The sequence below is a fragment of the Rhinatrema bivittatum genome, chromosome 3, assembly GCF_901001135.1.
Source record: "Rhinatrema bivittatum chromosome 3, aRhiBiv1.1, whole genome shotgun sequence".
NCBI classification, from domain to species: domain Eukaryota; kingdom Metazoa; phylum Chordata; class Amphibia; order Gymnophiona; family Rhinatrematidae; genus Rhinatrema; species Rhinatrema bivittatum.
The window spans coordinates 306,042,415-306,054,582 of record NC_042617.1 but is presented as its reverse complement, the minus strand read 5'-3'; the positions used below and the strand labels follow the sequence as shown (position 1 = coordinate 306,054,582).

Genomic DNA, 12,168 nt, shown 5'->3' with positions numbered 1-12,168 from the left:
CAGACATTCCATGAATATGTGTGTGGGCATTTACACCTTGTAATACATTTTTTGTTTTACATCCAATCCACACCAAACTTTCTAGACACGTCGAGGTTCCACAAGAATGATGAAGAGGCATTGTCTGGGAGATTCACATATTTGGAGAATATGGATGTGCAATTGTGCCACCAAATAAGATTTTTACTATTATGCCGCCTAATAATTTAGAACAGAGGTTCCCAAACTTGCTCTGGGGAACCCCCCCAGCCAATAAGGTTTTCAGGATATCCACAATTAATATGCATGAGATAAAATTTGCATGTACTGCCTCCACTGCATGCAAATTTTATCTCATGCATATTCACGGTGGATATCTTGCAAACTTGACTGGCTTGGGGGGGGGGGGGGGTCTACCAGGACAGGTTTGGGAACCAGTGATTTAGGCGGTTTTCCATCTGATCCACATCAGATCATAAGGACATGTCAAGGAAGACATGAGGATTCTGAGAGGATGAGCCTTTTTTGGATCCCCATATTCCATAAAGGCACGGATGCAATTGTTGCGTTCTAACGTTATGGTTTTGCATCCAATACACACTAGATTTTCAGGACCTGTCGAAAGAGGGGGAGAGGAGAGGGGATATTCATGAGGATCATGACAGGGCTGTATTTGGGGGTCCACATAGTCCACAAATGCGTACTCTCTGTTACTTCACCTAATAACTTTCTTTTTTACGTCCATTCCCCACCAAATTATGGGCTATAAGAGGATCATGACAAGGGATTTTTTTTTCTTGGGGGGGTGGGGTGGGGAAGTGTTCACATATTCCATGAAGAGGCATGAGCAGCTGCACCGCTGAATAACCTATTGGTTTTCAGTCTGATCCACACCAAGTTTTACAGGCACATCAGGAGGTCTGCGAGAATCATCAGAGGGATATTTTTTGGGGGGGAATCCACATATATACAGTTTAGAAAGAATATTAAAACAAGCATTCAGTCAGTTAGGTAGAAGACTGGGGGACTATTTAAAGAAGAAACTTACAAAATTTCTGAAGTTATCTTACAAGGGGAATTTTAATGAAACAAGGGGTTAGGTCGAATGTCCTGAATGGTTAACCGTACTGATGGATTTTCAAAGGATTGCTTATTCTGACTTATATAGTAGCTTTAGCTTATTTTATTAATATGTAATTTTATGGATTGTTTATTCAAATGTGTGTTATAATGTTTGATGGAAATTAAATGTTTGCAATTTGTAAGGTATGAAATATGTACTATAATTAGGATTGTAAATTGTTTCATGCAAATGGAAAAGGGGCAGTTCATAAGTGTGCAGTTATATACCACCTAATAACTTTTTGATTTTGCATCCCATCCACACCCAAGTTTCCACAAATTTGAGGGGGACCAGGAAGGAGTCAGACCGGCGTATTTTTTCTCCCAGATCCACAGGAGTGCATGCTTTCCAGAAAGCAGGCTCCATTAGTTCTGCGTGTGTATAATTATTTTTTTCCCTAAGTTTTCAAACATGACACGACATCTTCTTAAGCATTCAGTCTCAACCGACATCATGTCCTAACGTTCAAGCTTTGCCATTGATGGTCCTGTACACATCTCACTGCAAGCCATTTGTCTTAAATGTCCATCCTGTGCCTCTTCCAGTACCCTCCTTTCTGTAGCCATCTCTTTACAAGATCGGTGCAGTATTAACTCACATCACAGTGCTGGAGCCATCCGTGTCATGTCTTGTAGAATTCATTATCAGCAGGCCCTGCGGTGGGTCTTACCTTTGACCCTGAATAGTTTTTAATAGAGTGATCCAGTCCCACCACATTTGATCCTAGAGAAAACGGGATTCTCTGAACAGCAGCTTGGTGAGCCAGGCTGATGGGTCATGTGACTTTTGCCGTGTGGACAGCTGGTGGGCAGTTCTGCTGTTTTCCCAGAAAACGTTTGAGCATGTGCAGAAATTTCCCACTTGCTGTTGGACCTGTTGCTCTTCACTTTTCTTCTTGATCTGTTGAAGGAACCATGGCAACCGAAAAATGTTCGTTTTTTGCCTCTTTGACATACCAGCTAGGCTTTTTTTTTAAGCAACTTTTCACATTTTCTTTGTTTTTATTCATTGCTTTTGTCAACTCTGTTTGCTCACATACGGTGCTTGCAGCTCAGTAGTATTTTATTCTCTCAGAAGCTCTTTATTTGTTTAAAACATTTCATCTTTTGATTTTCTGTTGAAGCAAATTGTTTAGGATGGCAGGAGAGACTGCAAGCCTACATAACCACAAGTAAATCCAGCTTCAAGCTGGTCTTACAGGTCCATATTGAGCCGCTATGTGGCTCAGCTAATTGTCTGGATAAACGTATCCAGCTAATTTAGCTCATATATTCAGTGGTGCAGCTTCGGAGTGACCAGACCTAGCTGGATAAGTTATCTTGCTAACTCAACACCTCCCAGTTAAGCCCCTGGCCGAATATGCCAAAATCTCCTTTTAGTTAGATAACTTTTGTATTATCCATTTAAATAGCTTTTGAATATGGACCTCAAAGTCTATAGATATGCTGATGGCCAGGTCTCAAAGTGATCCTCAGCAACTTTGACTCCTCAATTTAAAGATGGGTCTTTTATCAGGGATGATTCCCCACTGTTCAAATCACCATTACAGATGTTCAAAGGACTTGGCTTATAATTTTAAGAAGGCAAATACCAAAGGGCATTCCCAAAGGGTAGCCCAAAGGACATTCCCTGGGCTTTGAGGGGTATCGCCTTACTGCCTTCATAGATGTCCTGTTGCTTGCAAAGCCTAATGCCTGCTTGTTGCTTGAGATGTTTTGATCAGAGTTGGACAATTTAGTCAAGAAGACATCTGACCCATGTCTGAAGGAGTCCAAGATACTTGTGTTGAGCACCTCAACATCTCTGGACAAAATAAGTTCACCATCTATGGTGACTTTACCATGTGCGTCAGGTGTGTTGACATCACTGGCCATTCAGACCCCCATGCTAATAATGGCCACACAAAGATACAGCTTGGTCACCTTGGTGTGAGCAGGCACATCAGAAGCAGTCCCAGGAAGGTTTACTATGAACATGCAAAAGGAAAGAGGCAAAAAAAAATACTGAAAGATAAAATACAGATGAAAAGTGGAAAAAACAGCAACAAACTTTAGGGGGTAATTTTGTAACTTCCCACATTGGAGCAGAGTCCGGGGATATATTTTTTCTGCAGATTTTGCAGCAGTTTTCAAAGTGCAAGAATGCAGGGAAGACCATCCACAGTCATTTGCACTTGCTAATATGTGCAGATAGCTTTTGCAGGAAAACTTAAACGTGCATGCTTTTGAAAATTCTAAAGTGTGCACATAGGCGGAAATGCCATTCCCGAAGTCAGGCGTACAAGCTATCCCGCACGCAGCAAGGATAGTTTTCTAATAGTCCCTTGCTGTGGGTAAAGCACAGCTTTGAAAATTACCCTCCCTGTGCAGAATGATACATAGCGATGCTATAAATAACAGGATCTGAAAATAAACTGTATACAATAAAAGTTTTTAAAATCCCTTATGGAAAATAGAATTGCAAAGCGTGAAGAGCAAGATATGAGAAGGACAAACTTAGATAAACTGAACGTTTCTGGCGTAGCTATGTTTTGGCAAGACGTCTGCTTCAGGGGAAATTGCCATGGAAAGTTGAATATGGTTTCTTTGGGCAAACCATCCTGCTCCTTCTAAATTGGGGAGGTTGGTTTTGTCCTCTGGATCTCAAGGGAACTTAAACTAACAGAGAGAGAGACCCCCAGTTAGAAGGAGGTACCTTGGATTCATGATAGTGTCGCAGCTTGTCCTAACTTTTGACCCGGCATCAGCACCTCCGCTCATCACAGTCATTGTGATTATATCTGCACAATCTAGAAGTGTGTGTGTCCCCCCTATCAAGTGCCTGTCGCATTGATTGGCACGGTGGCTGTCGTCATGCTCCCCGGCACTCAGAGGCCCCAGCAGTGATGCAGTCCCGGTCATTGGGCAGTGGCCACACCCGGTGCCTGGTCTTAGGTCCTGTGTTTGCAGGGCTCCAGAAGGAGCCTAGTGCGTGGCCCCCGGCTGAAGATTATCGCTACAGTAATAGGGGCTAAGTAAGTGGGGAGCGGTGTACAATTGAAGGGGAAAAATCCTCAGACAGCTGTGACTGAAGGCTCCTGCCGTCAGGCCCCAGTGAAGGCTGGTTTCAGTTGAGATGGAGCCCCCCAAAAAAAAAACAGGAGGAAATTGCCAGGCCAAAGAGAAATGTATCGGGTAGAGGCAGAAACGTAATTTCAGATCACTGTCCAGATGTTGCAATCACTTAGGGGTAGATATTCAAAGCTAAATCCCTAAGTATCTGACAAACTTGCAAGGCGTTTTCAGCAGCAAGGCTATTCTGCTGAATATCCCCCAAAATATCGCTAGTTAGCCAGAGAAGTCTTATCCAGCTAATTTTAGAACTATTGAGCAGATCTAAGTTATTTGGTTCATACAGCCAGATAGCTAAGTTTAAATACCGCTACTTATCTGGTTGTGTTAGCCGGATAAGTAACTCCTCCCCAAAAATGCCCTCTAAGGTTTGTGACAAATGTTCTCACATCATAACTCCTGTCACCCCAGTTAGAATTCATGACTCGGGCCAAGCCCTGCTTCCCAGTCAGAGAGCATAGAACGTTATGGCCTCATCACGCCCGATTTTATAACATGCGTGCGGCTGCGCACGCATGTTATAAAATCGGGCGTACATTTGTGCGCGTCGGGTTGCGCGCACAAATCTATGCCCGCGCGTACCTCTTAAAATCCGGCCCATAGTTTTGCATTTGAAAAACTGTGCACATTGTTTTTCTGGGAAACGCATCCGCAGAAAAAAAGCAGGCACACATCTCTGCAGGCACTTTTTTTCTAGGCCATGTTGAAAGGGAAAGTGCATGCTTGATCTCTCTTTCAGAACTGGTGCAAAGTCCGTGGATGCTTTTTTACTCCGGACTGTCCAACAGTGTGGCTCCTCCTTAGAATTGCGCCCCCCCCCCCCCCCCTTAATGCATTTAGAATAGCCTTTGTCTCCTAATGGTTAAAGAGCTCTTTACTCTTGGAGGTACAGGGACCTTGGGGATAAAGTGGTCCGGGGAGTTCCTTGGCTCCGATTGGGTGTGCCTGTGGTCAGAATAACTTGATTATTGGAAGATAAGACCCTGGGTCAGATGGTGATGGGGCGGCCACCCCAGCTCAGACAGCCTCCAGGCTTTTCCATGACCTGGATTTGGTTCTGGGGTGGGTCCACGTTGACTTTAAGGTCCACCGGACTTGGCCACTCTGGAGGTGTGCTGTGGCTGTGATGTTAACTGTCATGGTCATGTGGGCCTGCATTCTTAAGACTGACCATGCTAATTTAATATAATGTGAGATTTCTATTACACCTTTCCTGACTAAATCAGCCACTCCAAAGTGGATTATAATGATTTAAAGCATCAAAAGAAAAACCTGTTACATTTCTGTTACTTTCCAGAGTTTTCTTCCTTTCTCTATCTTCTATGCCCTTTGCTTGCAAAAAACAAACAAAAAAAAAAGATTAAAAAAAAATGGTTTCCTTTGCCAGAAATTCCCAGAAGCTGCCCCTCTACTCTATGTTTTACTGTGTTTTTCACCCATCGCCATTGTCAATGTCTTGTCCTTGCATAGAACCCTTAGCTAGAAAGTCCCAGGGGAGTGGCTCACTGAAGCTGCTTGTCCTCAGAGAAAAGGTCCTTGCTTATCTGTAACTGTTATTCTGCGATGACAGCAGTAGGGCCAGCCACGCAGCCCACCCACTTCCCCTTTTAAAAGCTGCTCTTCTTCCTGTTGTACAAGTTAGTTGTTGAGCTGAGTTGTTTCTTTATTTTCTTATTTCCTTCCTTTCTGTAAAAATGTTCAATACCGCGTTATCCTCCGAGCCGCTGAAGAGCAGCAGGTCTGGTGGCACGTGGCAAACCTCTGCAAGAAACAAAGTGTCCTCCAGTTCCACACACACGACATAGGCGACCCACCAGCACGGCTCAGCGCGTGCTGTCATCGGAGACGTCCCCCCCCCCCCCTCCCCCCTTTTTTTTTTTCTCTCGGCAGATTGCGAGCCCTTCTGTTGAGCCCCGTTGTAAGAATTGTGCAGAGGCGAATTTGCACGTGACCTTTGGAGACCACATCGGTCCTAGATGCTGTCCCTTCCCATCCACCGTCTGCTGCGGATAATGCACATCCCCTGGTGCATCACAGAAATACGGCGCCACGCTCTGGCAGTGAATTCCCTGACGGGGGAGTGCTTAACTCTCAAATCTAGCTGCGGTACAGCTTTTGCGCGCAAGTGGACATGGGAGACTAATGCTGGTGTTTTATACGTTATGTGGCAGGAGCTGCACAGCTTGTAAAATGCTGCATATTTTCTGCTCCAAACGTCCGTGCATATGTTTCAGTGTGCACGAATATTTCCAATGCAGGAAATCGCATACTTAACTACCCATTTTATAAACGTATGTGCATTTATTTAACACGCAAAATAATTGACACCTGCGCGAATGAACACCCAGAATTAAACCTGGAGGCAGGTATTTTATAAAGTATGCCCGTATACCATTTTGAAAATACTTATTTGCGTACGTACTTGGAATCACCAGTTCGCCGATACCTCCACCAGTTCACCCAGTCCTTTTCCAGTTCACCTGGACTCTCTAGCACTTCACCCTGAACCCCTCCCCAGGTCACCCAGACCTCCCAGCCAAAAACTGCAGATAAGACAAGTCCGATTTTACTTGTGCAAGAGTCAGTTAGCGGCTGCATAGTTTTAAGCCCTGCTCCCAGACCGTCCCTTCGTTTTCCCTGGTTGGCTTTACTAACAAAACTAAAAGTATGCATGCACTCTTGACATTTATGAAATGCACGTGCAAGACCTTTTTGAAAATTCTCTTCTAGGTGACTGTTTCTTGACACCTTGATTCCTTCTGATGTGTCAGCGAAGCAATAATCCTTTTGTGGTTTGTGAAGTCTCATTGTTAAAGATCATCCAACAGCCTCACATGTCAATAGGCCTTCCCTTTCTCAAAGAGCTCTTCTAATACATTTTCCTGTTAAATAATGAGGAGTGTAATGGTTTGCCTGTCTGGTAGACAAGGCTCTATTTTGTTATAGTAGTGACCTGCTTACAGGGCAAGGGACTTCCTCTGGTAATGAGGTAGCCATTCTGTTAAAGTAGAGTAGATGGTTTTTTACAGTCAGAAGTCTGCCCTGGGATGCATGCGTGCGCGAGTGTGTATGTACATCTGGTCTCTCATGCACCATACTGTGTATCTGGAGTATGTGTCTGGTATGTGCATAGGTCTGACATGCTGTGATTCTGTTGTGTGTGCCATGTGTGTTGTACCTCATACCACCATGAGTTCAATATTGAATTGCTACTTAGCCAGATAAAGTAGGACTTATTTGGCTAAGTGGTGGCCGATGAACATCCAGCTATGTTCGGTGGCCACCACTTAATCGGATAAGTCACTTATCTGTCTAAGTAGATAACTGGACAGTCAGTGATCTGGGAAGGGGCAGGGTGGAATGGCTCTATTTATCTGGCTATCTTAACCAGATAAGTGCTATATTCAGCCTTAAACAGTTAAGTTAACAAAATAAGTTAGATCAGCTCAATAGCAGGTCCAAAGTTATCCTTTGCAGCTGAAGATCCCTTCTAAGTTATCCGGATAAAATATATCCGGATAACTTAGATAACCAAATATCTTTGAATATTGGGCCCCATATTTTAGTGTATCTGCCTTCCATGTCTACCATACATTTAGTATGTTTTGTCTTGTGCAACATGTATGTCATGTGCCATATATCCGGTGTGTTTCTTGTGCAATGCGCATCTGGTATATATGCCTTGTGTTTCTGACAGGTTAATGGGGGAAACTACAGATTTTCATTATGGTGAATTTTTCCTAAAATAGCTTGTTAGATGTTTTCCCTTCCTTATTGGTCATCCACAGTTCTTGCTTTCAGGGTATCATCCACAGTGAATATTTTTGAGAGAGATTTGCATGCCTTCGTAACATAGGCATAAGGACAATGTTGGCAGATAAGGACCAGTTGCTCATAAGTCTGCTCATTAGTACCTGCCTACGGTGTCCCTGCAGAGCCCACTCAGTCTCTGGTCCTCTCCCTCCCGGCCCTGCTGTGAAGACCCCTTTGTATCTGTCCCAAGACCCCTTTGTATCTGTGAACTGGGCTAATTGGCATATTTTGGTTATCCTTAAAACCGGACCTGGTGTGGGCACGTGAGGATCTCCGTGATCTCAGTGTCCGCTGCAGAATGAACCTTGCCAGTTGTCCCATTTGCCATGGTCTGGCTCAGGAGCTGATAGTGTAACTAGCGATTAAAGGTACAGTGTGATCAAAGAGTCCTGGCGTGGTTAGACACGGGCAGCCTCAGAAGGACAGACCCAGTCTCCGTGAGTTTGGTGGGCTGAGTCCATGCTTGCTGGAACAGAAATTTGTTTTTACCCTTGCTTCTGCTTTTCATTTCTCTTAGGGTGACAAAGAAGCAGAGCTGGGCCTCCCTTTCTCTCCATTATGTGATCGTAAAGCTACACTAGTAGCTCAGTCTCAAATAGGTGAGAAAACTACTGCTATCCCTGCTATCCCAATGTATGTGTCTTTGGGCACATGCACTGTCTGCGTGTGCGTATTTTCTGTGCTCTGCGAGGTCTGTGTTCAACTGGCAGTCGCTGGACTTTGATTATCCAGATATTCATCCCAAATCCATGCTGACTGAATATCTAGTTTAAAGTTACCCAGAGCTGTCTAGGTCATTTTAGGACAGCTATTTACCTGGGCAGAGTTATCTGGGCCCCTTTGTTCAGCTAGTGCCGAATATCAGTGCTGCCTGCTCAGAGTAAGACCATGTCCCGGGAACAGCTCCAGCGTTGCCTCCTTTTGTCCAGATACATTTTGCTTGGGCAACGATTTGCCCAGGCAAAATATAGTGGGTGAGGGGAGGGGTGGGATTTAAAATGTTTGAGCTTGTCCAGCTAACTCCAAGAGTCAAACGATTGATTGTGTGTATGCTGTATGCTTAGAGCAGTATGTGCGTCCATGCAGTGCGTCTGTGTGTGCATAATGTATGTCCTTTGTGTCTCTGTGTATGTGCTCTAGAAAAAGTAATTTTCAAAAGCCATTTACGCAGGTAAATCAGCCTAAACACATGGAGACATCAGCCTAAACACATGGAGGTTTGGCAACCATACGTGATCTGGAGGACAAGTGTTACTCTGTAACCACATGTTATGCTCCCAGCTGAGACTTTATTGATGAAAGATGGAACCCACTGCTTGGAGTTTTAGCCATTGACAGCGGGGTTTTGTAATGGAGAATGATCGTAAGAGGCCCTGTATATGAGTTAATAAACTGAGGTTCCTCATGTCTTACCGACCATTCCTCTTGCAACCACTATTGACACAAATATGTATGTATGATTTTGATATACCTACCCAGATGCTTATGAATAATGATGAAAGTTCATACCATTCTTGTGTAAAACTGACGGTTATGTTTAATGTTGGAAATGAACAATAAAATTTAATTGAAAAAAAAAAAATACCTGTGTTGCACAATGCATGCACCACCAGCACTAGTTTGTTGTGCCCGTTGGCACCTGGTTAATGCTGTTTCTTCTGTGATTGTTAGGGAGCAGCCTGTAGATAGGTATTCACCCACATGTGAGGACTACAGTCCTGCTTGTCCTAGGAGAAAGCAGAGTTGCTTACCTGTAACAGGTGTTCTCCTAGGACAGCAAGATGTTAGTACTCACAAAACCCTCCCGTCACCCTGCAAAGTAGAGTTTCTCTTTGTTATTTTACTTTTGTCGTAATTATATGTTATGAGACTGAAGAAGGACCCCGTGTGGTCGCGTGGCTAGTGACATTCTGGGCATGCTCAGTGTGCTTAGTGAAAGTTCCAGAAACTTTGACAGACGTTTTCTGTGCCGGACTTCATTTGATGATGTCACCCATATGTGAGGATTAACATCCTGCTGTTGTAGGAGAACTCCTGTTACAGGTAAGCAACTCTGCTATATTTTGTATGCTCTGAATGTGTCCGTGAATAGAAACACAGAATGTGGTGGCAGATAATGACGTAAAGGCCCATCTGGTCTGCCCAATTTAATTCCTTATGAATGCTATAGATCACAGTTGAGTTCGCCTTCCCTTTACTTCTTGAATTTGGATTTATAAAAAAACACATGTTGGGCATTTTCAAATATCTGCCATGAATTTAGGGAACAAAAAAAAAAAGGCTATTAACATCCAGCTTATGCTATATTATGTGTATATACATCATGTAGTAGTAAAGTTTTAAAGACTTTGGGGCTTATGCGAAAAAACTTGCACTAAAAATGTTCGTGTAACTCAGTAAATATTTTGCTTGCATGTTAAAATGAGGTTTAATGTGCCGTGCAATAAATTTTACTAAAGGCACATTAAAAGCTTATGCTCAGTAGCATGGCCTGAGTACTAACCCGATGTTAGCACAGAAAAGTTCCAGGTCCATGCAAACTGCTGCAAAGTTCTTGATTCTAACTATTTCCTCCTCCTATCCCCCTCCCTCCCCCAAATTTAAGAATGTGCCAATCTTTCCCCCTGTATCACACAGTCCCTTCTCCGCTTACATGCACTACCTTTCTGATCCCACTCCACTCCTGTCCCCCACCAGAAATAATGTAAACCCTCCCCCCTTAAGGAGCTACCCAAGATCTTCTTCAGCCCCATCCGACCTTGCAGAATGAATATTAACTATTCCAGAAGGGCCCACTCTTTTCTCTAGCAGAACCTTCCTGCTGGCATGGCTGCCGAACTGCAAATGACGCCATCTAGTGGCACTTCACTACATATCGAGCATAGTGTCACTTGATATGTAATGAAGTGCTACTAAGTGGCATTATTTGGAGTTTGGCTGCTATGCTGATGAGGATTTTGCTTTCGCATCTACTGGTGAAGAAAGTAGGCACCTGTGGAATGGTAATTGCCCTTTGTGGAAAGGTAGATAGGGAGTGGTGTACTAAAGGGGAGGGTGAAGGAGCGGTTCGCCCCGGGGGACAGCCAGGAGGGTGGGGTGCCATTGAGACACAGAGCGGAGATACCCAGCACACCATGAGCAAAGCCCATTCTGCTCGCGGCAGAAGATGGAGGCATTTCAGTGTGCCACGAGCAGAGCCTGTCCCGCTCACAGCAGAAGATGGAGAGGCATTCCAGTGTGCCACGAGCAGAGCCTGTCCCGCTCACAGCAGAAGATGGAGAGGCATTCCAGTGTGCCACGAGCAGAGCCTGTCCCGCTCACAGCAGAAGATGGAGAGGCATTCCAGTGTGCCACGAGCAGAGCTTGTCCCGCTCACAGCAGAAGATGGAGAGGCATTCCAGTGTGCCACGAGCAGAGCCTGTCCCGCTCACAGCAGAAGATGGAGAGGCATTCCAGTGTGCCACGAGCAGAGCCTGTCCCGCTCACAGCAGAAGATGGAGAGGCATTCCAGTGTGCCACGAGCAGAGCCTGTCCCGCTCACAGCAGAAGATGGAGAGGCATTCCAGTGTGCCACGAGCAGAGCCTGTCCCGCTCACAGCAGAAGATGGAGAGGCATTCCAGTGTGCCACGAGCAGAGCCTGTCCCGCTCACAGCAGAAGATGGAGAGGCATTCCAGTGTGCCACGAGCAGAGCCTGTCCCGCTCACAGCAGAAGATGGAGAGGCATTCCAGTGTGCCACGAGCAGAGCCTGTCCCGCTCACAGCAGAAGATGGAGAGGCATTCCAGTGTGCCACGAGCAGAGCCTGTCCCGCTCACAGCAGAAGATGGAGAGGCATTCCAGTGTGCCACGAGCAGAGCCTGTCCCGCTCACAGCAGAAGATGGAGAGGCATTCCAGTGTGCCACGAGCAGAGCCTGTCCCGCTCACAGCAGAAGATAGAGAGGCATTCCAGTGTGCCACGAGCAGAGCCTGTCCCGCTCACAGCAGAAGATGGAGAAGGCTCAGTGTGTCATGAGCGAAGTCCATCCCACTCGCAGCAGAAGATGGAGTGCCCTGCGAGCCACGAGTGGATCCTATTCCACTCACAGCAGAAGATGGAGGTCCAGCACACCGCTAGAGGAGACCATCTGCTCATGGCAGAAGA

General features: G+C 45.2%; 1 protein-coding gene across 4 annotated transcripts in view; it reads left to right on the top strand.

Annotated features, from left to right (window-relative positions):
- The window catches only part of PDE1B (phosphodiesterase 1B), a 545,540-nt gene that overhangs the window by 479,212 nt on the left and 54,160 nt on the right, over positions 1 to 12,168 (top strand). For 3 of the 4 annotated variants that reach the window (XM_029595125.1, XM_029595124.1, XM_029595126.1), the window contains one exon: positions 8,543 to 8,624. In XM_029595125.1, coding sequence (XP_029450985.1) covers positions 8,543 to 8,624 — 82 coding nt within the window. Of the gene's footprint in view, positions 1 to 8,542; positions 8,625 to 9,196; positions 9,571 to 12,168 lie in introns of those variants that run through there. The other variant, XM_029595127.1, reaches the window with a different exon arrangement.